Below are 25,733 nucleotides of genomic sequence, written 5' to 3' on the forward strand. Positions count from 1 at the left end.
AGAAACTCATAAGGAACCAACCAGCCATGGTTGTTACTCTGACTCACTCTTCTTTAGCAACCTGAAGTAATGCTGCTGGTTATAATACTGAATCCGCTGCCCAGAGGCATTCCCATATGACAGTTTTTTGAATATGTGACATATGACCTGGAACTGCACATGCTCTATGTGCCTCCTTCTAGATGTGATGTTGAGTCTTTCCTATATGAGTACATATAAGTTTCCCCAATAAAAACTCCTTAGTTTTTGTTCAGGGAGGTACTGCTTTGAGAATTACTTCTGATGTTCTCTTTACAAGCTATAAATAATAAACCTTTCTTCACTTTTGTCTCTGGGTTGTGTTTATTGGCTTGCATTCACCAAGAGGAAACCCAAATGCATTTAACTGCCACTGGAGAGGTCTCCTTCCTATACCTAGGTGAAAGGAACATATATTTCTCTAAAAACATAGGAATACAGATAAGAATCTGAACATGCAGGCCTTTGTAAACACTCCTCTACTTCCCTCCAAAGCTCAGGTAGGGGCTTTTCCTGAAATTATCTTATCTCGCTAAGAGAAGGTCCTCGAAAAGGATTGAAATTGTCTTGGACCCTTCTTGATCTCATTAAATGGAAATTAGCTTATAGCAAGAGAAGACCAAAGATCTGACACTCCACCCACAGAAACTGTGCTACAAGCAACCAAGGTTTCTTGAGAGGGTGGTTCCTGGAGACTTTATTTGTATTGCTAGACAAACTTTGCTTGCAATGCAATTTCTCCTCATGACCTCCCATAATGTCACCACCTCCTGCCAAGAGTTCCAAACCCATAGTTCTTTCTGTAGCTTAGACTGTTTAAACTCCAAGCATCTGGCTTTTCCCTGGGTTTCATATTTTGTGTGACTGCCATAAACTGCATGCTAATAAACTTGTATGCCTTTTGTCCTATTGATCTGTTCTCAGTTTGCTTTATAGACTCAAATCATTCACGCTTCAGGCAGTAGAAAGAGAAAGTTCTTTCCCCTTATACTAGCAGCAGATCATACCCTGTCTGTCCATACTTCTCCATGACTGTCCACCTCATCAAACCTAAGCATAAAAATACATTTTTGGCCATTTCCTTGAGTCTTCACTTCCTTGGCACATAAAACTTAAATAAATGCTTTTCTCTTGTTAATCTCTTTTCAGTGGCCAGTCACGAACCTTGTTGTAATAGGTAATAAAAGATACCTTTCCTGGTGCCGGGGATTTAGCTTAGCAGTTCGGTGGCCTGCCTCGCAAGCGCAAGGACCCGAGTTCGATCCCCGGTACCAAAAAACAAAAAGATACCTTTCCTTTCCTAGAATATTGTCTCCACATATAGTAATGTCGATATTCTCACTGTAGTTTTTTTTTTTCCTCTTAGTAGCTATTATTCCACTTCTTCCAGCTTTCATCGTTGCAGATTAGTATATTCGTTATTAATTTTAGACCTACTGGTTTTCTTTTTAAGAAAGAAGAAAACTAACTTGCTTTTTCTCTCTTGAATCTTGCAAAATGTTTTTATCCCTAAAGGTAAAGACATTTTCTAGGATGTGCTTAGGTATGTGTGTGTGGTGGTGGGGGGTAGGATTCATATTAACTACATTTCTTGTTTTAGGTATTTCTTCTACTTGATCTTCAAAATTATTCATTTGGACTCTAAGATGGCCCCCAAAGCCTCTTGTGCTCCTATTGAGGGTTTTCAGAGGTGGCTGGATCTAGGGTGTGATTAAAGGTGTGTGATTACTACACTAGTCCACTGATTGGTTTAGCATAGTTCTTGATGTGGATAATGGGAAAGGCCCACCATGGGTGCGGGCAGAATCAACCATTAGGCTTACAGCCTCGATGGATGAGAGGGAGAGGAAGGCTCCTTGTTTCTCTGCTTTTTTCTGTCTATTCTGCCATGGACTGTTTCACCTCTGCAGTAATGCCTTGCCTTGGAGCCAGCTGCCTGTAAACTGAAATCTCATATCAAACTATGAGTCAAAATAAACCTTTCCTCCCTTAACTTTGGGTGTGAGGGTATTTTATCTCAGAAATAAGCAAAGTAACTAAAACATTCTTCTTTAACTAAACTGTTTTACTTTCTTTCTTCTGTTCTTTCCTTGTTGTTGGGAATGGAACCCCGGGTCTTATGCATGCTAAGCATGAGTTTACCACTAAGCTACATACACTACCCCAGCGTTTTTTAATTTTTACTTTGTAAATTATGGCTTTTCCTCTCTAGCTTTTGATTGTCATTAATTTTGTTGTTTGGGGGAGCTTTAAGGTTGTATCTGGTTTTCCATAGATGCTTTTGCTATCACCTTTTATTCAGGTTCAAGTTGTCTTCTCTTATCTCCATTACTCATGTTCATTTTATGCCTCCTAGTCTGTTTGTACCCTATGCCATTTCCTGCTTGCTGGGTACTAATAATCATGTTGTTTTCCTGAGTGCCTTAAGAAACAGAGAGACGTTCTGCCAGAATCTAAGGACAAATCTTTCTAATTCCCTGATTTGTGTAGCTGCCACTCTCAATACTAAGAGGGGAGAAATGTACGCTTAGGTTCTCTCAACGCCTGAGGGGCCAAGGAAACAAGCTGCTCCCTTAAGGCAATATTCACTCAAGTAAGGACAAAGAGAGAGTGGAGGGAGGGGGAAGGCTTCTCTTTGGGACTACAGAGTCACAGCAGTCTTCCATCTTCACCCCATTCTGAGCTTTCACTTATCCCAAAGGGAAAAGTGCCTGCATCAGCTTGAATCTCAGGATCCTAATAGATTTCCTGATTTCATCTACACCCTTCATTACTGCTCAATTCTGTGGAGGTAAGGATTTGGCTGAGTAGACTGGGCATCGTTTAAGCTACCTGCACTCCACAGTCCTGGATACGTGCTGCAGGAGAGCCCAGGCTGTTCGTCTAAGAGTCCTCCATTTCTTCCTTGGTGAGGGGCAGCTCTGGCTTCTGGAATATTGCAGAAAAGATGGACTAGGGCTGGAGGTGGTAGCTGCCTTGCAGGGCTTTTGCCTTGCCCTCATGAGGACCTAGGTTCATCTCCAGCAAGGGAAAATTTTTGAAAAGACCAGGCTTTGGGGTGCAGCCCACAAGGGAAGTACACCAGCAGGGATTCAGAGCTTCTGAGAAGTACATTTTTTCTTCTCTTCATTCCCTGTACCTAGAAGAACTCCCAAATTAAACTTGAACTATCCTTGAGCCAACGATATCATGAGATAAAAAGCAGAAGCCATGCTTCCAGGAGCTGATTATGACCAGAATAAGAGAAGGCAAGACCCAAAGGGGAGCGTTTTGGGGAGTGGAGCGACACTGAGGGAAGACTCTGGTGAGTTACACTTAGCAGTCAGGGACTGCCTGTCTCTGTCAATTTGCCCTTCCCTCCCCCTTCCTTTTTTTGCACATGCATGTTCTATTTTGATTTCAGTTAAGTATAAATATAGATTTGGTTCTGTTTTGTTTTTTTTTTTAATTTAAAAACCAATAACCTGCTGGTTGTGAGGGTGCATGGCTGTTGTCCCAGCACTCTGGGACACTGAAGTAGGAAATAGCAAGTTCAAGTTTAGCCTGGGCAATTTAGTGACTTAAAGAGATCCTTTTTCAGAACAGAAGAGTAAAACAATTACGGTGGACATTGCCCAGTGCAAAGGTATTGTGTTCTATCCCCTAGTACGGAACAAAAAACAAAAATGAAACAAATAAAGAAACAAAATAATTCTCTCCCCATTGCTATTCTAGAAATTAAGAAGAAGTGATAATCTTTTCATTTAAAAATTCTGAGACTTACAACCCTAACACCAACTGCTGACTATTAAACACTGTTTGGACTATCTCAGAGATTATTTTTAGGCTTTGGTTCAATGGAACAAAAGTATTCTCATTTCCACCTCTTTTCAAAAGTCACACTTATGTCCAATATTCCTTGTTGGAGTTGATAAGAATTCTTGTTTGGTCAAGAATACTATAGGCACAAACAAGGCGGAGAGAACCGCAGCAGAATAAAAGAATCTTTCATTTTATCACTTCTCCAAAACCACGAGATGATCTTATGCAGCTGTTTCCTAAGAAATGTGTCTCAGACCTGACCTGACGGGATAAATTCTCTTCAAAGACGAATCAAAGAAAATAATATCCAAGAATGCAAAACACACCATTGTTACTCTAACCCCATCACACTGATAGAGAGCTTCACAGCTGCTGAAAGAGCAACTATTTCCATCGCCAGCAAGCCACATGAACAGATTTAAACAGAGAGATCTATCTGAGATCCAGTCAAATTACACATCACTGTGAAAATGAAATCATCCCCAGCTTTACAGTATCTAAATATAACATGTAATTCACAGTAGTCACCTGCCAGTCAGTAAAGCCATAAAAATGATTAAAATCAAGTAAATGACAGGCCATAAAATTGGTAGATAAAAATAAAAATATTGTAGTTTTAAAATTTGAATTCTCCACGCAAATTTCATTAGCAGGGTCTCCACTTCTCCCTACCTCCTCAGCTGAAGCAGCATTTTCCTGTGGCATTCAAGGAGTAAGCGAGTGCAGGACTGATGAGCTGTTTCAAAACTCTGCGGACAAGCTAAATTAGCCTGAGTCTTTGGAATTGTATCAAAGATCTCTGGTTATTATTAATATTTTTAATCTTTCATTTTTATTATGTGTATGATGTCAGGAGCTGTGTCAGGAAGTACATTTTGTCAATTAAATAATTAATTCCACAGCATAATAGTCAGTAAGGAAAAATTGACATTTGTCAGGTTCAAAGAAAATGAAAGCCTGGGAGGATTTTTCATTATACTTGCTCCAAAAAAAAAAAAAAAAAACCTGATAGCCGACTTCCCTCACGCATTTCTCTCTCTTACACCTCCCTCTCCAGCTTCAAACACTTCCCACATCCAACCAAGGGGGAGAAAAGGTATTTGCAACTCTTCTATTTCTCTCATCCACCCCACCCCATGACAAAGATCAATTTTCCTTCCTATAGATGTCTCGAGTTTGCGCCCTTTTTCACTATCCATACCATCACCATTTAAATGAGGAACCGAAGAAAACTCACTCCAGTATGCTAAACGGCAATTCTTACACTGAGCTCCTGCTTTCTGTGTCAGGAACTGTGCAGAGACTCCAAGCCTGAGAGCTAGACGCAGACCGGCGGGGGTTCAAATCTAAGCTTCCTACGCGCTAGCCTTGGGATCTCCAACACTCAAATATCTGGATCTAGGAAAGGAGGTTGCTATCGGGACCTCGCTCAGCGGGTGCCGGCACACACAGCCTGCTGAGCATGGGCGTACAGCAAGGCGTCACTGCACGGCAGTCAGAGTCAGCGGTACGCTAGTGATTTTATTAAATTCTAATTTCGGAGCCTGTCGCGTGACTCAGAGCGCCATCAAACACTGAACTTTGCTTTGCTTTTTGCTTCTGCTCTTAAACCATTCAGCTTCTGACAAGAGGCCTCCATGTGCTGTCTGGCTCATGTCTCCTTCCTATGCCCCGTTCCTTCTTTAGTCCTTGGCTTGCAGGGAGCTGAGTAATAGTACTCTTTGGTCCCCTACAAACTTCAGTTCCAGGGTTTCCACAGATGGTATCGCCAATGTCGTCAACAACAGTCTGCGCTGGATTAACGCTGCCTAGGAGGTGAAAATTTCAACGCGCTATTTTTAACCCGTTTAAGCATCCTCCGCTCTGCCAAAACTAAATGCTTGCTTGGGGTGGAGAAGATCCTCTCCAGCGCATCGCCACGTGCGCTGCTTTTTCTCCTAATTGTCTCCCACAGTGTAGGGTGCCTATCCCCTGAAGGGCCATTAAGAAGTTATTTCTGTTACAGAAAGTAAAATTTTATACTGGGTTCAGATCACATGTATTTCTGTGCTGCCTACTTTTTCTTAATTGGTGAAAAATGTACACTGATAATCTGTTTCAGCTCTGTAGACAATATGAGAGAGAAAGAGAGAGAGAGAGAAGTTTAGAATTACAGTGCATGGTAAAATGAACTAACACCTCCTGACTTACCAAAAATACATATCTCAAATGTCTTTTATTTGTCCTCTTAAAAATGAATTTAAATTCTTAAGCAGTTTTGTCCCTTGGCATAAATTTGATACCAGTAATTACTAAGACATGCTCTAGGGAGAAAAGTCTCTCTTTAGGAAATCAAATGGGGTTTTTTTTTATATAAACTTGTTTGGGGGAGAGAATATTATTTCAATATAGTTAGGATGGCTCTCTTCACCAAGCAGAGAAGAAAAGAATCATGGAAAAATTTCAGACTTTGGAACAGTTTGTTGCATTACCACTTTTCCTTAAAGGTGTTCCTGCCTGATGTAAAACTCTTAGTCACACTATGTATGAGGTGACTGGAAAAGAATCAATATATATTTTTTATTATGTAAGTATAACCTATTTTTTTTCCTTTCCTGGTTAAATTACCTAAGGAACACTGAGTTTTATGTAAATTGTAAGCACAATACAAACATAAGAGGATCTTACCTTCATTAATAAAAATCTCACCCAGATCTCAAGGCTGCATTAGATGAAATAATTGCTTGCCTAATTTAAAAACTATTGTCTTAAGCATGAAAATCATTTTAGGATTGTGAAGTAAAGTTACAAAATCAATCCCACTGGGTAGGATATGCAAGCAGAAAACAGTGTGTAAAAATGTTCAAGAAATAGATGTAGACGACTAAGACATAGTGGATTATATTATGAGAAACTAGGATGTGTTAAGATGCGACCTTAACATATGAGGGCGCCTCAGAGAAAGAAAGAGCTCTTCAGCACAGGCTCTTGTTTCATAGTCACTTCCACAGAGCTGGGCTGGATGGATCAGATTATCTAGGATCATAATTTTTACTTTCTTAAAAGGGACAGAAGAATTTTCTCTTCTACAGCTTCTATTTTCCTTGTACCCAGTCTAACCATAAAAACAATGTTCTTGAGTGCTTTCAAAGGAGCAAAAGGAAGCCCTAGAGACTTGAGGGTCAGCCGTATGCACACATACTTTGGACATGGGTAGAACTATAAATGTCACATATACATTAGATATAAAGTTGTGGGATTGTTCTCTGCAGGTATTACTCTTGTCTGGGAGCCACAGTCTTACTGGTAGCTTTCTAACTCTAACCTGGAACATTGTGATCATCTAACATCTCCAAATCAGACTAGTGGATAGGACATCAAAACTGGAAATTTTTCATGTCACCTTCTGGGAAACAATGTGACACCTACAAGTCAGCAACATTTGAGCATGCCTTGTCTTACTAGAATAATTACCTACCTTGTCTAGTATACTCGTCTGCTTCTCTGTGAACCAAATCTTTTACTCTGTTCCCATAAAGCAGGCGCGAGGAATCATGATCAAAAGCTTTCAAGGTTTCACTGGAACTATAAGACTTCTGCGTAGGGACCCTACACTCTTCATTGTCTGCTGAGGAATTTGTATACCGTCGTTCTTTTTCTCTTCTGCTCTTGGTCAGGGAGCAGTAAGGCCTACGTTCTTTCACATCCATACTTCATTCCTTCTGTATGAACATCAGTCCTGCTTGTTACAAATTATGCTCAGTGTTCAATTCTCATTGGCCTCTCTGTAAAGATAAAAGGTTGGCATGATGTCAGCATAATATTCATCTGAAAACTGACTACTCTCTACCGGTCTCCATCTGGAAGGTGGTGGAAAACAATAGGCTTGCCTATCTTGGAATCTTTCTTTAAATAAGGAATTAATATTTGCATCTGTCTAAAATATTTTGTAACACCAAGAGGTGAGGTACACTTTCTACTAATGAGAGCTATTATCTATTAAGTTATTATATCTGATTTCTCACATTAATAAAAATAATTTAAGATGAAGCTCAAGTGTCACTAAAGAAGCCAGCTAAAACTTGGTTTCAATAATTTGTTAAACTTTCCACTGTGGGAAAGTTTTTTATTGTAGTACTTTCTCCATTCACAAATAAATTATTTTCTTTTTCTTACAAAAATTTATACTATTTTTTCTCTTTTAAATTTTTTTAAAAAGCATGAGAAAATTGGTAGTGTCTTACAAACAAAACTTTGTCAATTTCATTGAACATTTTATTCATTTTTTGCAAAGATTTTTCCTTTGGAAGGCACAATTTTCGTGCATTAAAGACCTAAATTCCTGAATTGTGAAAAAAGTTGGTCCCTCTCTCAAACCCCTCTCCTTAAAATGTATTTTCCTCTCTAGGAAATAAATTTAATCAGTATACTGATATTTAAGGCAATTCAAGTGGCTAATTTGATGGGGGCAGTTTCCTGCAACCGCCAGTAGCAAGAATAACTTAGAAAGAGCAAAGCAAGTTGTTCCTTTGCTTAGCAACTGTCTTTTTCCTGAATTTGCTGAACCAACAAGGGGTAAGGGCAAGAGGAACAAGATCTGGGGCTGCAAAGGGGAGAAATGCCCCAAGCTAATCTGCATGTTAAATGATCCTGTTTGGACTTTATTCTTTCTCATTTTGTCCTTTTTAACCTGAAGATCCGAGTGCTTTTTCCCCCACCGTAACCCTACTTTCCTATATTTACTTTTTACTTGAGTGATTTCATAATTAACTTGAAATAAATGATTCCCAGCTGATTCCCAGGTCTTCTCTTTGGTTCAACATCATTAGGATGGTGAATTCTATTTTAATATCTTCTTCCATGTTGAGTTCCTCTCCCGAAGAGTCTCTCTCCTGCTCTCCATCATGTGCCATCATTAGACACATCACACAGCTCTTTCAAGTGCTTCCAACTTGGAGTCTAATTCTCCTATGTCAGCTCAGCTTACAATGAAGTTGTCAACAAGTCTTGATTCTTTCAGTTTTAGCATTGCGACTTTTATACCTTTCACTCTCCAACCTTTCCCTTCATTCCAGCTACAAAAAGAGCGGCGGAATTCTCTGGGCTGGAATGATCACAGATTTCCAGAGCTTATTCTTGGAAAGGTTTGGGCTGTTCCTCTGCTACGTTTTCAACCAAATATATCTGTCTTGTCCAAATGGTCAATAAATAATTCCCTCAAATGGGGCCCTACATTTCTCTGCTATTGAACTGAGCTGAGCTGTTTGTTCAAAGTCATCACTAATATTTTAGTTGGGTGTAGGAATGTACCTCGATTTCTCCACCTTTTGCTTCTTTTCCATGAATTTTAAAAAACATAAAACCAGGGTGTGGTGGTTCGTGCTTGTAATGACAGTTACACACAAGGATGACACCGAAGGATTACACAAGGCCAGCATTGGCAACTTAACAATAATGAATTAAAATATTAAAAACAATATTTTTATTGAACTCTTCTGTTTCATTACTCGCTATTCTCTTCCAAGTTCCTTTATTCACTCTTCATGGAAATTGGTTTCCTAATTGTAGCTTTCCTTTGATTTTAAAGTAGTACAGTTTTAAGATATGGTGATGGAGCTATTTTTATAGAACAGGATTAAGACAAACAAATGCACTCTCTTTATTCCAACAAACAGAAATAACTTTAGATAAACATTAACTGACCAACTACCATGTGTTAAAGTCCTTTCTAGATGTGAGGAAGCAGGAGTGAAAAAGTCAATGCTTTTGTCTTTGTGGATCATCCATACATTCAGGTAGTGCATCAGGAACGATGTTATGGAAAAGTCACAGGAGGCCACTGTTTGGAGCAAGTCCCTACACGCGGTCCCTCAGGCCAAACAATATCAGAATGGTGTCGCCCAGGCCCAGCTGAGTTCACCAAAGGGAAACTACATTGTTCCCTACATTCCCTGACCTGCAGAGAAAGTGAAAACAGCCACGTTTTCTAAACAAGCCATTTCATTCAATAAGATAACGACTTGCCTTTGTTTCAAAAGGTCAGAAAAAAATAACCTGAGATAATCTGAAATTAATCAAGCAGCTATTTTTCTATCGTCTGGCTCTTTTTCTTTACCTTACAAGGAAGTAACTTTGAAGTGACTTCACTGATCCACCTTTTGTTCTTTGTTTCTGTTTTTTCAGCCCTTCTCTGTTTATTAAACTAACCTCTGTCTGCTCAACCTATTGAAATACTGATACTATTTTATAGAATGAAGTATTAGCTGATTTTAAGATATAGCCATTAATTGGCTTTAATGATCTCTGTGATCTTTAGACTAAATTATCATTTTTTCCTTTAACAGATTGAATAAAAATGTCTAAATTCAACAAAAAGTTTCTTTCCAAAATAGTTTTGTCCTATTTGGAGAAAAGCCCACATAGGCTTCAAAACTAAATAATCATCAAAAAGCCTTTTAATTGACTAAAAAATATAATACATTTTCAGTAATAAAGGATTGGACTTCAAAATCATTGTAGGACTTTCATTCCTTGCCCTAAATTCTTACCTATTTTAAAATAAAATAGGTGTGTGTGGTGGCACACGCCTATAATCCCAGCACTCAGGAGGCTGAAGCAGGAGGATTGCTGTGAGTTCCAGACCAGCCTGGGTTACATAGTGAGTTCCAGGTTAGTCTCTAGCACATAGTGAGACCATGTCTCAAACAAAATAATAAATAAATAAACAAACAAACAAACAAATAAATAAATAAATGCTGTTAAAAATGGGGCTCAGAAAATCATACCCCAAAGTATGGTGCTTTGACATGCCGAGTAATTTACTTTTGAATGGAAAAAGAATTCTCTTTACTGTATACTTTTCATGGTACAATTATATATATATATATATATATATTTTTTTTTTTTCAGCTTTGTTTTTTATTTTTGAGACAGGGTCTCACTATATAGTCGAGACTCACCTGGAACTCACTATGTAGCGCAGGCTGATCTCGAACTCACAGCGATCCTCCTACCTCAGCCTACCAAGTGCTGGGATTACAGGCGTGCACCCCCATGCCCGGCTTGATACAATTTTATAATCTTGCTAGTCAGATAATCATAATATTCCTTAATATAATAATATGAAATATATATTATCACAATTAATGCTGCAATTTTGTAGTAATGTTACCAAACTTTATACATCGATGTTAATTAGATGTTTAATAAATTATCAATAAAGCAATAATTATAGGCATCTTTTAGCTCTTGGTGTTTCTTTCTTTGGGGAGAAGTTACTGGGGCTTCAGAGTTATACACACTGCCCAAAAAGAAAATTTTAGTTACTTGGGAACTTTACAGACCAAAGATGGTGAACCTGTTACAGACAAGTGCCCAAAGTGCAGGCCAAAACACATTTATTTCACATTGACAATACCGCAATTAAATCTGAATACTGAGATTCTCGTTGAGAAAAAGCAAGTCATATACTAACATCTGTTGTCTTGAAATAGAAACAAATAAGGTAAGTGCCATAGGGTTGACACTACTGTTACAATCTGTTACTGAATATATGAGTTTTCATTACTTACAAACCAATTCTAAAGTTCCATGATAAATCAAGGTACATTATTTAGATATATGACCAAAGACAGAGGCAATTCGGTCTTAGATATTCAAAACAGTAAGAAGCCCTTTGTATCTGTCATTCCATTTTTGTACCTAGTTCAAACTTTTCAAGGATTTAATCCACACTGCAATGTTTGCAGCTACTGATATGCTCCTAGTGGAAGTCAATGAGTTCAATATGACCGCAAAAGGCGGCTTTCTGTGTTATCTCCTCCACTCGGAGCTGAGAATGGGAGTGCAGCTGCTTAAGAAGGGCTAGATTGTTGGAGCACTTTCACGGTGACAGCAGAGTCCTATAGAAAGCAGAAGCGCACGGTGCCCATATTCAGCATACAAAATTTAATGAACAGGTTGCATGAGTAGGCAGAGTCTTTGAAAAATAAAGGAAGCTATTAGAAAGTTGATCAAAACTTTTGATTGAACTGACAAGCATACAACAATATCAAACTGATTAGGTTAATTTTCATTCCTTCCTTGAAAAATCAGTTCAGTTACTAATCATAGTAGTCCCCTTGAAGTCACAGCTGTTCTTAAAGCAAATTGAAATTTAATACAGCTAGTACCAATTTACGATGGTTAAACTTAAGTTTTTTACTAACTGAAGGAGTGAAAGCAATAAATAGTTAATAGAAACTGTATTCCAAATTTTTGAATTCTGAGCTTTTCCTGGTGTAGTGACACATGGTACAATACCATCTTGTGATGCTGACCAGGGGCAGCACACATTCACGAAACAAAACAACACACTATTCTGTGTTGCTAATCTCAGATGTTCAGTAGGTTTAATGTACTAAATGCAGGCTTTGTTCTTTTTTTTTTCAGACAGATTCACTCAGTTGTCCAGGCTGGCTTCAAACTGGCAATCCTCCTGTCTCTGCCTCCTAAGTGCTGGGGTTACACGTAAGCACCTCCACGTTTGGTTTAAATGCACATTTGAGTTATGGCATTTTCAATTTACAATGGGTCTATCAGGATTTAAACCCATCGTAAGTCAGGAGCACCTGTACTTTGAGAACTACTTTACTGAGTGAATGCATGAATGGGCAGGCCGTTCTTGATTTATGGACAATAACATAGACAACTATATTCTCTATTTCAGATATGGTATTTAAATATGCTTTGAAACTTGGCCAGAAAATTGAACATTATTACATTGTTACATTTTCCTAATTCTAAAGAAATATTTTTTGAAAATGTGCCTTATTTTAATTGAAGTTTGTACATCTTTAAAACCCTCGATGACAATGATTACAATTTTTCAGTTCTATGACAAGCAGCATCTCTAAAATCAATTGCAGTTTTAAAATTCCATGAGCTAAAATAAAAACAAATATGCTAACATCCAAAAGAACCTGCTGGTCAAACTCACTCATGTTTCTATTGTTATCTGTTTTCTATGAGAATTAAAAATCTTTGTTACCTTGAATGCCTTTCTACATAGACTGTCCTCATATTTTATTGTAGTTTTAAAAACTCACTGAAAATAATAAGTAGACTTCAGAGAAATAATAATTTACTGCAAAAACACTTTAAAGATTTAAATTAAATTCTTTGTATACAATACCAAGAAATTTTCCCTTCTTGTTACTTACAATTCATATTTCCCTAAAAAATTGGTGTTTATAAATTATTGCCAGTTTTGTTAATCAACGGTAAATACTACTTTATATACACTAAAGAATTTCAAAATGCTTCCTTTATTGAATAGCTAGATTAACACCAGTTGAACACAAGAGAAAAATCAATTGTTATTGTTCATTTTAGAAGAAATTGTGTTTCCTCAGGCAAATTTACAAATCAAACAATTGAAACAAGTACAAAAATAAAATCATATTATAGTGACTTCTTGGTAAGGCTATATTCAAGCATAAATAGGATATGAGTTCATAGTTTCAAATGGTAGAATGTAAGAGAATATCTTTTTGTTGGTTTTTTTGAGATAGGGTCTCACTATGTAGTTGAGACTAACCTGGAACTCACTATGTAGCCCAGGCTGGTCTCGAACTCACAGAGATCCTCCTGCCACAGCCTCCCGAGTGCTGGAATTACAGGCGTGAGCCACCATGCCTGGTGAATGTAAGAGAATTTAACAGTGTAGTTGGGGTACAAAGTGAAAACAAAATTCTCCAAGGACAGATAGAAAGTGGAGTCTACTATTTATGAGTAAAAAGAGTGAAGCTTCTTCAGAAGATCAGGTACAGATATAAATAAATATAATGAACATTAGTGGTTGAGAAGGTTAAAAAGTAGGCAGGATGCTGTCTTTAAACATGACAAATAATAAAGACTGCATTAAATGGCGCTGATAAATAAGACGTCTGCTGCTTCCAGCCAAGATAAAGTAATAGGCACTAGATTTATTCTCCTGTGTCATACAACAAAATAGACCTCTTGAAATGACAGTTTTCAAGCCATAGACACCAAGCAATGAAGGAGAGCTAGCTCTGCGATGTGGAAAACAAATGAGGTGAACTCCTAATTACCTCTGCTTACTGCCTTGATGGTGTCCAGACTGTGTAGCACAGGAAGGAGAAACCCAGGCAGGGTCCAGCAGATGTCTCAAAGAATTAGAGCCAAAGAATTGGAATCCTTAGAACAGGTGGTAGAAATCTGCAGGACCAAGTGTTGGGAGAAAAAAGATATATGGAGAAGGACTTGTGAAAGTCTGGGGAGGGTCCCTCTCAAGAATTCAGCAGAGTACCAATCAGCACAAGTGTGTGCAGAGACCACTGCAGGCCACAGAATGGACTCTCTGAAAAGATGATAGGGCCAGTATCAACAGGATGATATCAGCAGTGCTGGCATTTTGGAAAGAAAAATATACTTTTTGTGAGGAGCTATCCTATAGCAGGATGTTTGGAGTATTCTCATCCTCTACCCACTAGATGCCAGTAGCACCTGCAGTCATGATCATCAAACATGATTCTCACACAAAATGATCCCCTTTCAGGAACTCTAAATTAAGGGTAAAGAATCTAGGACTATTTTGAAGATTAGTGTCTGTTTCTACCTGCCATATCAAAAAAGTTCTTAATTCATTGGACAGTGTATTTACGAAGACTGTGCCTTGGTTGTAGAGAATAATTAGCGTAACACTAATCATAATTTCTCTTCTATCTAATAAATTTTAAAAACAAAACCAGAAAGGATCAAACTGTTTCTAACTTACTTAACTGCCCAATGAAAAAGCTCAAAAATATTGTAGGAATACAAAAACACTAAGCACTCAAAAAGATAAAATTTACAAGTCTATCATTCATTCAAAGATTATAAGGCATGTAAAGAAGTAGGAAAATAATGAGGACAGAAATCAATCAATGGAAATTGACCCAGAATGACACAGGTGATATGATTTATAGGTAAGAACATGAAAAGTTATTCATAAGAGCATTCCATGTACTTGAAAAATTAAATGAAAACATGGAATATATAAAAAGAAGATTAAAAATTTCTAGAGGAAAACTACAATATCTGCCATGAAAAATATAATGAATGAGATTAATGGCAGATTAGATGTTGCAGAATAAAAGAGTGGTGAACCCTAAGAACACTAATAGAAACTATACAACATAAAGCACAGAGAAGGATAAGGCATTGATGAGGGGCAGAATTATTCTAAAAGGACAGTGTAGATGTGAAGTAGAATTCCTGAAGGAAGCCTTGCATGGTGGTACACATCTGTAATCCCAGAACGTGGGCGGCTGAGGGAGTAGGATGCAAAGTTCAAGGCCAGTCAGGAATACATCATGAAACCATGTCTCAAAATGACATGAAATGAAATAAAAGGAAAAAAATTCCTGAAGGGCAGCTCAAACAGGAGTTAACAGAAAGCATTTGAAAAGAAATAATTTAAAAATTATCATATTTGATGAACATTCAAGCCTTCCTATTTCTCAGAGGTTCATTTAACCCCAAGCCCAAGAAATGCGAAGCCAAACAAATCACAGCACTTTATTATGGTTGAAATTATTCAAAATCAGTAATAAAGCGGTCATTTAAAAAGCAAACAAAAAATGCATATCATATGCAGAGCTTTTCAACAGAAATAATATAAACAAAACACAGTAGGAGAACCATCCTTAAAGTACTGAAAGGAAAAAAAGAATTGTCACTTTGAATTCTACACCCAAAATTTATGTCTCAAAAGATTAAGGTAAAATATAGAACTTTTCAGTTTCACAAAAGCTGATAAATCAGCAAATGTCCATTACAAAAAAATGTAAAAGAAGCCTTGAAGGGAAAGGAATATGCATCATATAAAAATATGGGTTTTGAAAAGGACGGAACAGCACATGAAAATAGAAGTACATAGCTAAAATATAAGTACACACTATATGTTTCTTATTGAAATCTCTTTAAAAGGTAGACAATTAAGCATAATAGATGTACATATAGAAAAATCACAGCTTGGCACACTGCCATGCACTGCCAAGTTGCCCAAGAGGGAAGGTCAGAGGAGGATCCTGAGAGGGGATGGGCGGTAGATAGCTGGCTAACCTGGGCCTGCAAACGGGAAAGCAAAACCATAAAAAGAAGAGAGAAAGGGTAAATCTCAGGGAAAAATAGTGCAAGGGTGAGGGGAAAAGAGATGAAAAGGAAAACAGGCCAAAGTGGCTAATCAAGAAACTAGAGCTTTACCTGCAGAAAGCAGAGAAACTAAAAACAAGGAGAGTCCAACTTCTGATGAAGCAGAAGAGAAAGAAGCCAACTCTGATTAATCATGCACCATTGGTCTTTGTCACCTTTCTTGTGCAATCCAGAGAAACATTTTTATCAACAATTTTGTAAATGTAAGTTTTTTAGTAGCACTAGAAACGTTTTTAAAAAGAAGTGAATCCCCCTCATAGCATTTTTTAAGTGCAAATGATTTTTTTAGAAGTGAAAAGAAATCATTTGCTGGTTGTTTATTTTTGGTACAACCAGAAAATCACATACTATCCTTTCTGAGTAAACTGTTATACTAAAGGGGTATACTTTAAATCTTAAAACAAATTAATAAGCCAATAAAAGAGATAATGGAATTTATTTATTTGTTTTTGCTATTTCTGTTTTTTTGAGACAGGGCCTGGCTTTGTAGTTCAAACTGACTTTGAACTCACTACATATCATCCATCCTGGCCTCTAAGTCATGGTGACTGTCCTGTCTCAGCCTCCCGAGTACTGAGATTAGAGGCATGAGCCGCCATGCCCAGCTGAGATAATGGAATTCTAAAAGCATAAGTATTTTGATTTAATCAAAAGAATGTAGAAAAAGAGGAGAAAGAATGGGTCAAACAGAAACAAAGAGCCAGATGATAGACATAAACAACAGGGCAAATACATTAAATATAAATGGTCTTGGAAGAAAGGGGCTAAAGGTGTAGGGAAGGTGGGATGGGTAGGGGAAGGGTAACAAGGGAAAAGAAAAAAATGTGAGATAATGAAAAGATGAAAATAAAGTGTTTGTAGATGGAGAGGGGAGGAGGGGGTAAAGGGAGGGCAGGGGTAAGGGGAAAAAATGAGAATCAAGACCTGTCATGTCTAGAGGTACAAGATCCCAACAATGAATGTAACTGTACTGTATCCCTAAAATGTACCAATAAACTCAATTAAAGCTGAAAAAAATATATAAATGGTCTACAAACCCCACAAAATGCAGAGATTTTTACATTGGATTATAAAACTAAGATCCAAGAAACATCCTTAAGTTCAAAAAGGTTAAAGTTAATGGATGAAAGCCAGGTGTGATGGCACACACCTGTAATCTCAGCACTCTGGGAGGGTGAAAAAAGAGGATTACAAATTTGAGCTCAGCTTGGGCAACTCAGGGAGACCTTGTCGTAAAATAAACACAAGGGTCGGGATGTAGGTCAACTGAAAGGTCCTGGGTAAAATTGTCAGTACAGAAAAAAAAAGGTGAAAAAAGAAAAAAACTAACCTTATCAGTAATCATATTAATATAAATTGCCTATAGTTACAAGGCAGAAATTGTCAGTGTGGATGAAAAAACCAAGCAAGACTAGAAGGAGGAACACTTTTCAATAATCCCAAAGAAAGCAGTTGATCTATCACACATGGATGGACATAGATGTGTACACGACATACTGATCTGCATGTTATTCTTCCTGTTCTTATGCTTTCTTTAGTTTTTCTTTATGTTTTCTTTAGTATCGGCACAAATATATGGATTCCCTGACACCTGTCAGGCATGGTGAGAAGCTCTGAGCATAAGAAATAAACAAGGCACAGTCTCAACCTTCTTTGAAACTGAAAAAAGAAAAAAAAAGTTAAAGAATCGGTGACAAAAACACAAGTGACATTGTACAAATGCTGCAAAAAAAAAAAATCATGTTACTAGAAGAACAGAACATGAGATTTAACTGGGACTTTAAACCAAAAGAAGACCTCTCTGGAGGAAAAAAAAAAAAATGATATGGAAGGTGAGACCCAAAGGATAAACAGGAGTCAGCAATTATCAGTTACAGTTTCAATTTAGAATAATCTCTTTAGCCGAAGTAGGGAGAATGTGGGGAAGAATCTGGGGCAAAAGCAGTAAAACTTGTTGGCTGATTTTTTTTTTTTCTTCTGAGACAGGGCCTGGCTAAATTTCCAAATTATCCATGCTGGGCCGGAGAGTTTGTGAACTTCCTTCCCGCTCCGCATCTCAGCGTGCTGGGATTCCAGGAACGGCCCACCAGGCCTGGCTTGTCGGCAGAGTTTTCCAGAAGTCCAGGCAAGAGAATGAAGTTTAACCGGGGAACTTGAAATGGCAGGGGAGATGTAGGGAAGTAACAAGGTCTGGGAGGTGGTAAGAGCTGGTACAAGCATGGCTGCCAGGCGCTGAAAAGAGCGCCAGGAAGAGGAAAGAGTAGGGACTGACACCAGGCTTTGGGCTGGCACAGCGGGGTGAAGAACGGTTCCTCAGACAGCACAGTCTCCTGAACACGGCTGGGTGCTCACTCTTCGTTCCTGTTTTTGTTGCACTGAAAATATGTATTAAGCAGGTAATTTTTAATTACCCTCTTTACTTTTGTTGTTCACCTTTTCAGATTTTCCATGCATTTGTTTGTACATATATGAAGAATGTGCATTCATATGTATATATATTCTTACTATGATTTAATCTTGTAACTCATCTTTCCTTAAAATGAACATTTTCTTATAAACAAAGATATAATTGTGCCTTTATTTAGAAGACAACGTATAGGACACTTAGCATTTTAAAACTCAAAACTAATTTTTGTATTTTATTATAAAAATAGAAAATCTGTAAACTTAGATAACAAAATAAATAGGAACAGGGTACTAAAATAGCTACTGAGTAAATGTGACCATCAGAAAAATTTTAATTGGAAAAAATATATAGAACAGTGCCTGAGGTGATAAGAAAAGTGGCTTAAATCTCATCAAATCATTAAAATTCCTTCAAAAATATTTATATAAGAAACAGAAACTGAAAATGATCAAAAAAGAAAGGATAAGAGGCTTATTTATAAAAGATAACGAGGCTTATTTATTCACTAATGTAATTTGGGAACATATTCTGAAACTTAAAACATTTCACTTGCATTCTTTGAAAATTAAAGTAATTGTTTTCTGATAACAATTATGTAAAGGGATATTTAATAGCTAACGTGAATAGGTACAAGTATGTAGTCCATGGTCGAGCGGCAGCATGAGTAACTGTGGAGGGGTCACACTCTCTATAGTGCGAGAAGATGAGAAAGACACTCAGGAATCCAATACAGCTGAGTCAAAGGACACTCTTCCAGTTTGCAGGCCTTTAGGGTAAATAACATTTTCCAAATTGTCTGCTAGTCTGAATCAGCTCAATACCCACTGTATCTATTTACACATTTCAATGACGGCTTAAACTCGCAAGCTGAATATGGGGATCACTATTTTATTCCTGTGCCAGGGCTTTGAAAGTTCTGACACTAATAATATCTACTACAGATGGAAAAGCAAGGAACACACTTGTATGGTACTTAGATAATCCTGTGATAGCCAAATGGCATCAAATACACACTTAGCAATAAACAACCAAATAGACATTCTTGCTCTCTCCAGGTGTATTGTTTTGACTGAACTAGGCCCTTCCATCTTCAAAGGATTTGTCTATCTTGCTGAAAATTCTAGCCACAATCAAATGTCCAATGATAATAGTAACTAACTTCCATAATAATGAATTTTTCAATCTACATGCTTTAAATATTAAATTTCTATTCTTAACAAGTTTTTTTAATAGTTTTACAAATAAGGAACTATGAAAACTAATAATTCTTGAGTCATACAACTATTAGTGATGAAGATGGGTTCATATTCCCATACGTGCTATTGCATTTGTTGCTTTGACGCTGCCAAACTATAAGACCTATAGAGCATGGACTTCAAATTCAAAACTACACTTGTAATGACAGGAAAATAAGCCACATAGATAGCTAAAAAGCAATAACGGCTTGCCTTATCATGAGTGACTTGAAGACAGGCATTACCAGCCTGATGACAGTTGAGAAAGCAATATATGATTGGGACAGCTTCTTAATGAAGAGCTGATATTATTTCCCTAAGTGCTGGCCATATTTGTCTCTTTAAGAGTAGACATAAAAGCTCCTTGATTAATTATTAATTTTGATCTTGATTATTTATTGAGTCCTTAAAATATGCCAGGTGTTTACATATATGACTCACTTAATCCTCACAACCACCTTGCTAAGTAAGAATTATAAACTCCACTTTCACACAAGAGAACTAAGGCCCAGAGAGATTCATTGATTTATTCAAGGTCATCGAGTTAGAAAGTAGTTGAACAGAATTTGAATACATTTCAGTTTAATTCTAATTCTGTTTTTTTTTTTTTTCTGTTTGTTATTGTTTTCTTCAGGGTCTCACTAGTTAGTCCAGGCTGTCCTCCAACTCATAGCAATCCTCCTGCCTCAACCTCCTGAGTGCTGCAATTGCAGGCATATATCAGCATAATGGGTACAGGTCTGGGTTCTTAGTCACACGACTACACGTCCAAACTTTAGAACAATAAGGAGATTCAAGCAATAAAAACCAACAGGAAGTAAAAAAAATACACAGAGAAATAAAAGTATAGAGTTTAACAAACTGTCAGAAATGCAACAAATCCAGTATTATCAGTCAATGAAGACTGTCATACTGAAAACACCTTGATAATTACATTTGCAGATATCCCAGGACTAGGAAGACAAAAAGGAAAAATAAGTAAAATTCAACTGAATAAGAAAACCATAAAATTTAAGACTAAGAAGATAAAATAGAAAGATTTCTAAGTTATATCTTCAGGAAAAGATGACTAGGGCCAAAAAATAAACGACACCTCACTGTGACAGTATGTGCCCCATGGAGGGACAGTCACAATTTCCTTTACTTGTCTTCCATCCCATGTGGTCTAGGTGCCACAGAAGATAGGCTGTTCTGCAACACAGTCATGATGGCTGTACTAATATTTTGTGTGCTTTGTAGTTCCCTATATAAGTGGATCTCCCAAACTGGGTCTCAGGGTGCATGTGGAACAGACTCCAGTCCTGGGGTCCAGGACCTGCCTGCACAGATTCCCTGGTTCAGGAATGGACATGTGACTGACTTCCACCTATAAGCTCAGTACCAGGACATCTGATAAAACTACTGGGAATGAGCCTACTCTTCTCATTGGCATTGCTAAATTGACAATTGTTTACAGTTTTGGAGCCTGTCTATCATTGAATTACAGAGAAGAATCAGACCTCAGAAACAGAGAAATATGATTCAGAAACAATAAGTCCTTGCTTTGCATTTTTAAACTAAAAATATTCTACCTATACAGTACTAATAAAGGGGAGGAAAATAGAGCATAAGTTTTTTTATCAAACCTAAGCCTGAAGTCTAGCTCCACTGTTTACAATTGATAGGACTTGTGATTTATAACTTGGTGGGGCTCTTTAAGCTCTCTAAGACTTAGTTTCCTATATTTAATTCTCTAAAAAGCATATGACAATACCTTTCTTATGGTGATACCATGAATATTGACGAGACAGTCTTCATTTAAAGCATTTAGCACAGTGATTGGCACATAAAATGAGTGCTTGATAAAGACCAGTGATTATAATTAAATAAAAAACATGTGTCCATGTTCACTGTCCCTGGGTTTACACCTAAGTAATCTGAAAAAGCTGGGCTGGAGAAATGCACCAAAGCTCATTCTTATAAGATGGAGAGTAAGGGATTACACACGTGTAATGAAATTGATATTTTGCTAAAATATTTGAATGGAATTTTAGTTAGAATTTTTATGAGCTTATATGGAAATACTATGTCATTAAGTAAGGGGAAAACACTGGTTCCCACACCAGAAATTTAAAAATGATTCATCTATAATGTTATACAAATATTTATGTCTTGGTAGTAGAAAGCAGTAGGCGAACACTGGAAAGGCTTTCAAGAGCCGCAATAAAACTGATTAAGAGTCTCTAGATTGAAAGAACTATGTTAGTAACAACTAGGTGGAGAGCTGATAACTACCCACTAGAATTTGGAGAATAAAGGATAACTGCAGTTATTTATGCCTCTATAACCCAGAGGCAAAATTACTGTAATAAACATACACTCTGTCTACTGCCCACCAGACCATTTTCATCTCCCTCTGAAAAGCGCCAACCCACCCAAATGGCACCTTCTTCAGACTCCTGGAGAGAGAAATTCTGATCCAGCACTAGAGGTGAGTGTTGCCTTCAACATGGCGTCTCCCAGAGGAGTAGGGAGAGATGCAGAGAGATTCCCAAACTCCACTCCCTCCTTGCAGTGTTGAAGCTCTGGACTACTGTTCAACTCCAGGTTGCTTCAGTTTCAAAATGCCTTTGGGTTCAGTTTGAATTGATCAATGCACTGAGGAAATACAGTACTGTCAGCCTGCTGTGGAGACGCGGAGAGGCTGGCTCAGATTTGAATTCCATCTCAGTGGGCCAATCGGGAAATGGGAGACGTGGCTATAACCAGTTTGGCAGGCTGTGCACTTATTCCAGAGGATTCAATACTCTTTAATACTTATCTTCCTTGAGATTTACTATTTTGTTTTTAAACAAATTTTAGTGCAACAGTATCAGCAAATAGAAATGTTCGACTAGATATAGGCTCACATAATATAATGTTTTGACATCTTGAATTTAGTCACACACCTTAAAGTACATACGTACAATAGACTCAAACACTGTGATTTGTATAAAGTGATGCCAAATAGTCAAAATAGGACACAGGTATCCAATTACTTAGTTCTGGATTTCCAGAATATTTTATGTTGTGAAGACAGGTATGTGTGCTACTTATAACTTTAAAAAATTCAAGTAGATAAGGCCCAACTTGAGTTTGGGGAAACTGCTCTGCTTAAGGACATGGGGTCTACAAACCAGCCTATGCCCTGCTGCTGCCCAGATCGGCTCCTCTATGAGGACCTGTACCTGCTCACAGGATGCACCTTTCAATAATAAGCACAAAGCCTCAAGGTAAGAAGAGCAATGAAAAAAATTTATGCTGTTACTAATGGTAGTTATAAACCAAGTCAGAGGATTAAAACAGACCTAGGCAGTAGATAAAAATGTTGCCTTCTCAGATGTCTGCCGAAGTAGGGCTCTTTCAACACTCTTCCTGACCACAGAAGGGCAGTGCAAGCAAGGATGACCCTCCAGGCACTGGGAGAAAGGCAGTTTCCTTGGTTTCTCATTGACTGCCTGCCAAGCAGAGAAGCTGGACTTCAGCCACTGTGTTTCATACCTTGGTGATGTATTCTAGACAACTGTTAAAAACCACACTTTCGAGGTAAGCTAGTAAATTGTGGCTACTCAATAAATATTAAACCGCAGCAACAATTTGGAGTAAGTCAATTTGGTCTGTTTCTTCAGAGAAAGGCATTACTAAAGTGCTACGGTATCTAATTTTGGCCACCGTGGCTTTGCTGTAAAGTAATTTAATTTGCTATTCATGTCATTATGAAATAGTTATGCTATCAGTTAATAGTTATAATCCATAAGCCAGGAGGATTTTAAAGTTAATTTGAATGAAGCGCTAAGGAAAGCACTCTAATTTACAAATACCTTCCTCAGGTGAGTGGTACCCTTTTCTTTCACCTTCCCAACTGGGAGAGGGCATTCCTGTCCTAGTCTGGAAGCAGCACTTCCACAAATAAGAGGTGCATTATTTTAATACACATTTAATTTTTAGTCCCTCTTTCTTCTAATTACCGGTAGGGGGCCAATTAGCACTGATTACAATGATTATTTTGCATAATGGACACCTGTCACCTATGGACTGGCGCGAGACTGGTGCGAGACTGCTAACCTAATTTCATGTGGCCCGCCAAGTAGTAATGACTATGAGTTATTATTGGTCTAAAGTGCATTCCTTCCCCCACCACCCCTCCTCATTCCCAACCACCATTTCCCTCTGTCTACAAGAATGTCATGGTAATACCACTTTTGAAAGAGAAAATCATGAATATAAAGATTTCCATGATTATTTTTGGAAAAAAGCCACATTTCATTGGATTGTTTCTATGGTATGTAGTGGTAAGCATGTAATGTGGAATATATTTTAATTGCTGTGATGTAAATGAGACTTTGGGGTCATGTTACGGAGTGTTAACTGAAAGATCCAGCTATGACTTTAGCATGCCTGCAGGCCTTTTAAATTGTTATGGGAAATTGCAGCATTCAATTGAGTAGTTTCAACACTGAGCTCCCCTAAGGCTTATTATAGTTTGGCAACATGATGCCAATTTCAACTAATGTACCTAATGCCTTTTCCTTCTCATCCTTTACCCTCAGAACCTTTCTACTATGAACAACTTGAAAACCATGAAACAATAAGCACATGAAGAGCCATGCACGCATTTGATGCAATTCACCATTATGTTCATGGCATAAAGTCCTCGAGTGCTGTGGCGTTTCACTCAGATGGGGCTCAGGACACCATGAGCGTCAAAATATTGGTCTAGTAATAATAGGTATGAACAGAAAATACCCAAATTATTATGGTATAATTTCCCATCTTTTGTGATACACCCTCCTTAAATCCATACAGGTAACTCAAATATTCAAGTGGCAAACAGTTTAACTTTAGATTTAAAAAATGTTTATAAAATGTACTGCAATTCACAAACATTTTTTCTATGTGCTGTCATATAAACTGGCTGCACAAATCTGGTTGAGAAAATACATCTCAAATGATATGTATCATATGTGGGGGAAGGCAAGTGAGCATTTTTTTTTCTTGTCCAGATAATGAATTACAGGTCTGTGTAGCTTCCTGATGCTAATGGGATAAAGACCAGTCAGATTCCCCAAAGCCTGACCTGATAAAGCCTGCACTGCCAGCCCTTCTCACATTGACAGTAAATCTCCTCAACCTCCTTCTAAATGGCTTGGATCACATTGTCTTTGGTTTGATCTGTAGAATTTAGGGAGTTAATGAAAATGTTGTAAGAATTCCTTTCCCTCCTACCATCACTAAATGCATAAGAACATTTAGGATAGTAGTCATGCATGAAATAGGTTTCTGTGAAGGGGTACAGCTAAGAAGCCACTGAACGAGACTTGAGTTGGCCATTTAATATTCCAGTGGAAGTTACCCCCTTCCACTGAAGACCAAAACAAAGAGGCAGAAAAGAAATTAAGTTAAATCAGGTTGGTGGCACAGGCCTGCGTTTGGAGAGTTGGACACTTGGGAAGCAGGCAGGAGTCACAGGGAGTGTGAGGCTAGGCTGGACTACATAGTAAGTTCAGAACCAGCCTAAACTACATAGCAACACTCTGTCTCAAAAAATATATATATATTTAAGGTAAAAGATGATAAATTATGGCTAAAATGTGGGTTAGTGGAATAACATCAAAATATAGATTATCAGGAATAAAATTCAATCCCTGCGGATAGCACACTGCAAGAATGTTTTATTAGGCTAATCACACCTAATTTTCTAGCTCAGCAAATGCTCCTCTACAGTGTTTATGGCATATTTTGAAACACTAAACATTTTGGTTGCACTTTGAAAGGAATAAAAGACTCAAAACATGGAAAAGTCACCCACAATTGTAGTGCAATTATTTCTATGGCAAATCAATACCTCACAGATTCAGTAAAAGAAGAAAGGCAATCTTCATCCCTCCATTGACTGGCCTTCGAGATGTCCTATTTGTTAACAAGCTACTGATGTTTTATTTTTTTAGGAACTAAGTAGTAAATTCAAGGAGCTTGGGCATGCTAGGCTAGCACTCTACCACGGAGTTGCTTCCCTAGTTCCAATCCGTTGCTTTTTGAGGAGAGTCATGCACTGCCTTGATTATATCCTTTCCTACACC

At 37.7% G+C, this 25,733-nt stretch overlaps 1 protein-coding gene across 1 annotated transcript in view; it reads right to left on the reverse strand.

Moving 5' to 3' along the window:
• Tenm3 (teneurin transmembrane protein 3) overlaps nt 1–25,733 on the reverse strand; it is a 615,432-nt gene that overhangs the window by 443,200 nt on the left and 146,499 nt on the right. The window contains exon 2 of the mRNA XM_033765428.1: nt 7,277–7,583. Coding sequence (XP_033621319.1) covers nt 7,277–7,508 — 232 coding nt within the window. The 5' untranslated portion in view covers nt 7,509–7,583. The remainder of the gene's footprint in view (nt 1–7,276; nt 7,584–25,733) is intronic.

Source organism: Fukomys damarensis, unplaced genomic scaffold, assembly GCF_012274545.1.
Source record: "Fukomys damarensis isolate Sample0158 unplaced genomic scaffold, DMR_v1.0_HiC HiC_scaffold_18, whole genome shotgun sequence".
Lineage (NCBI taxonomy): Eukaryota > Metazoa > Chordata > Mammalia > Rodentia > Bathyergidae > Fukomys > Fukomys damarensis.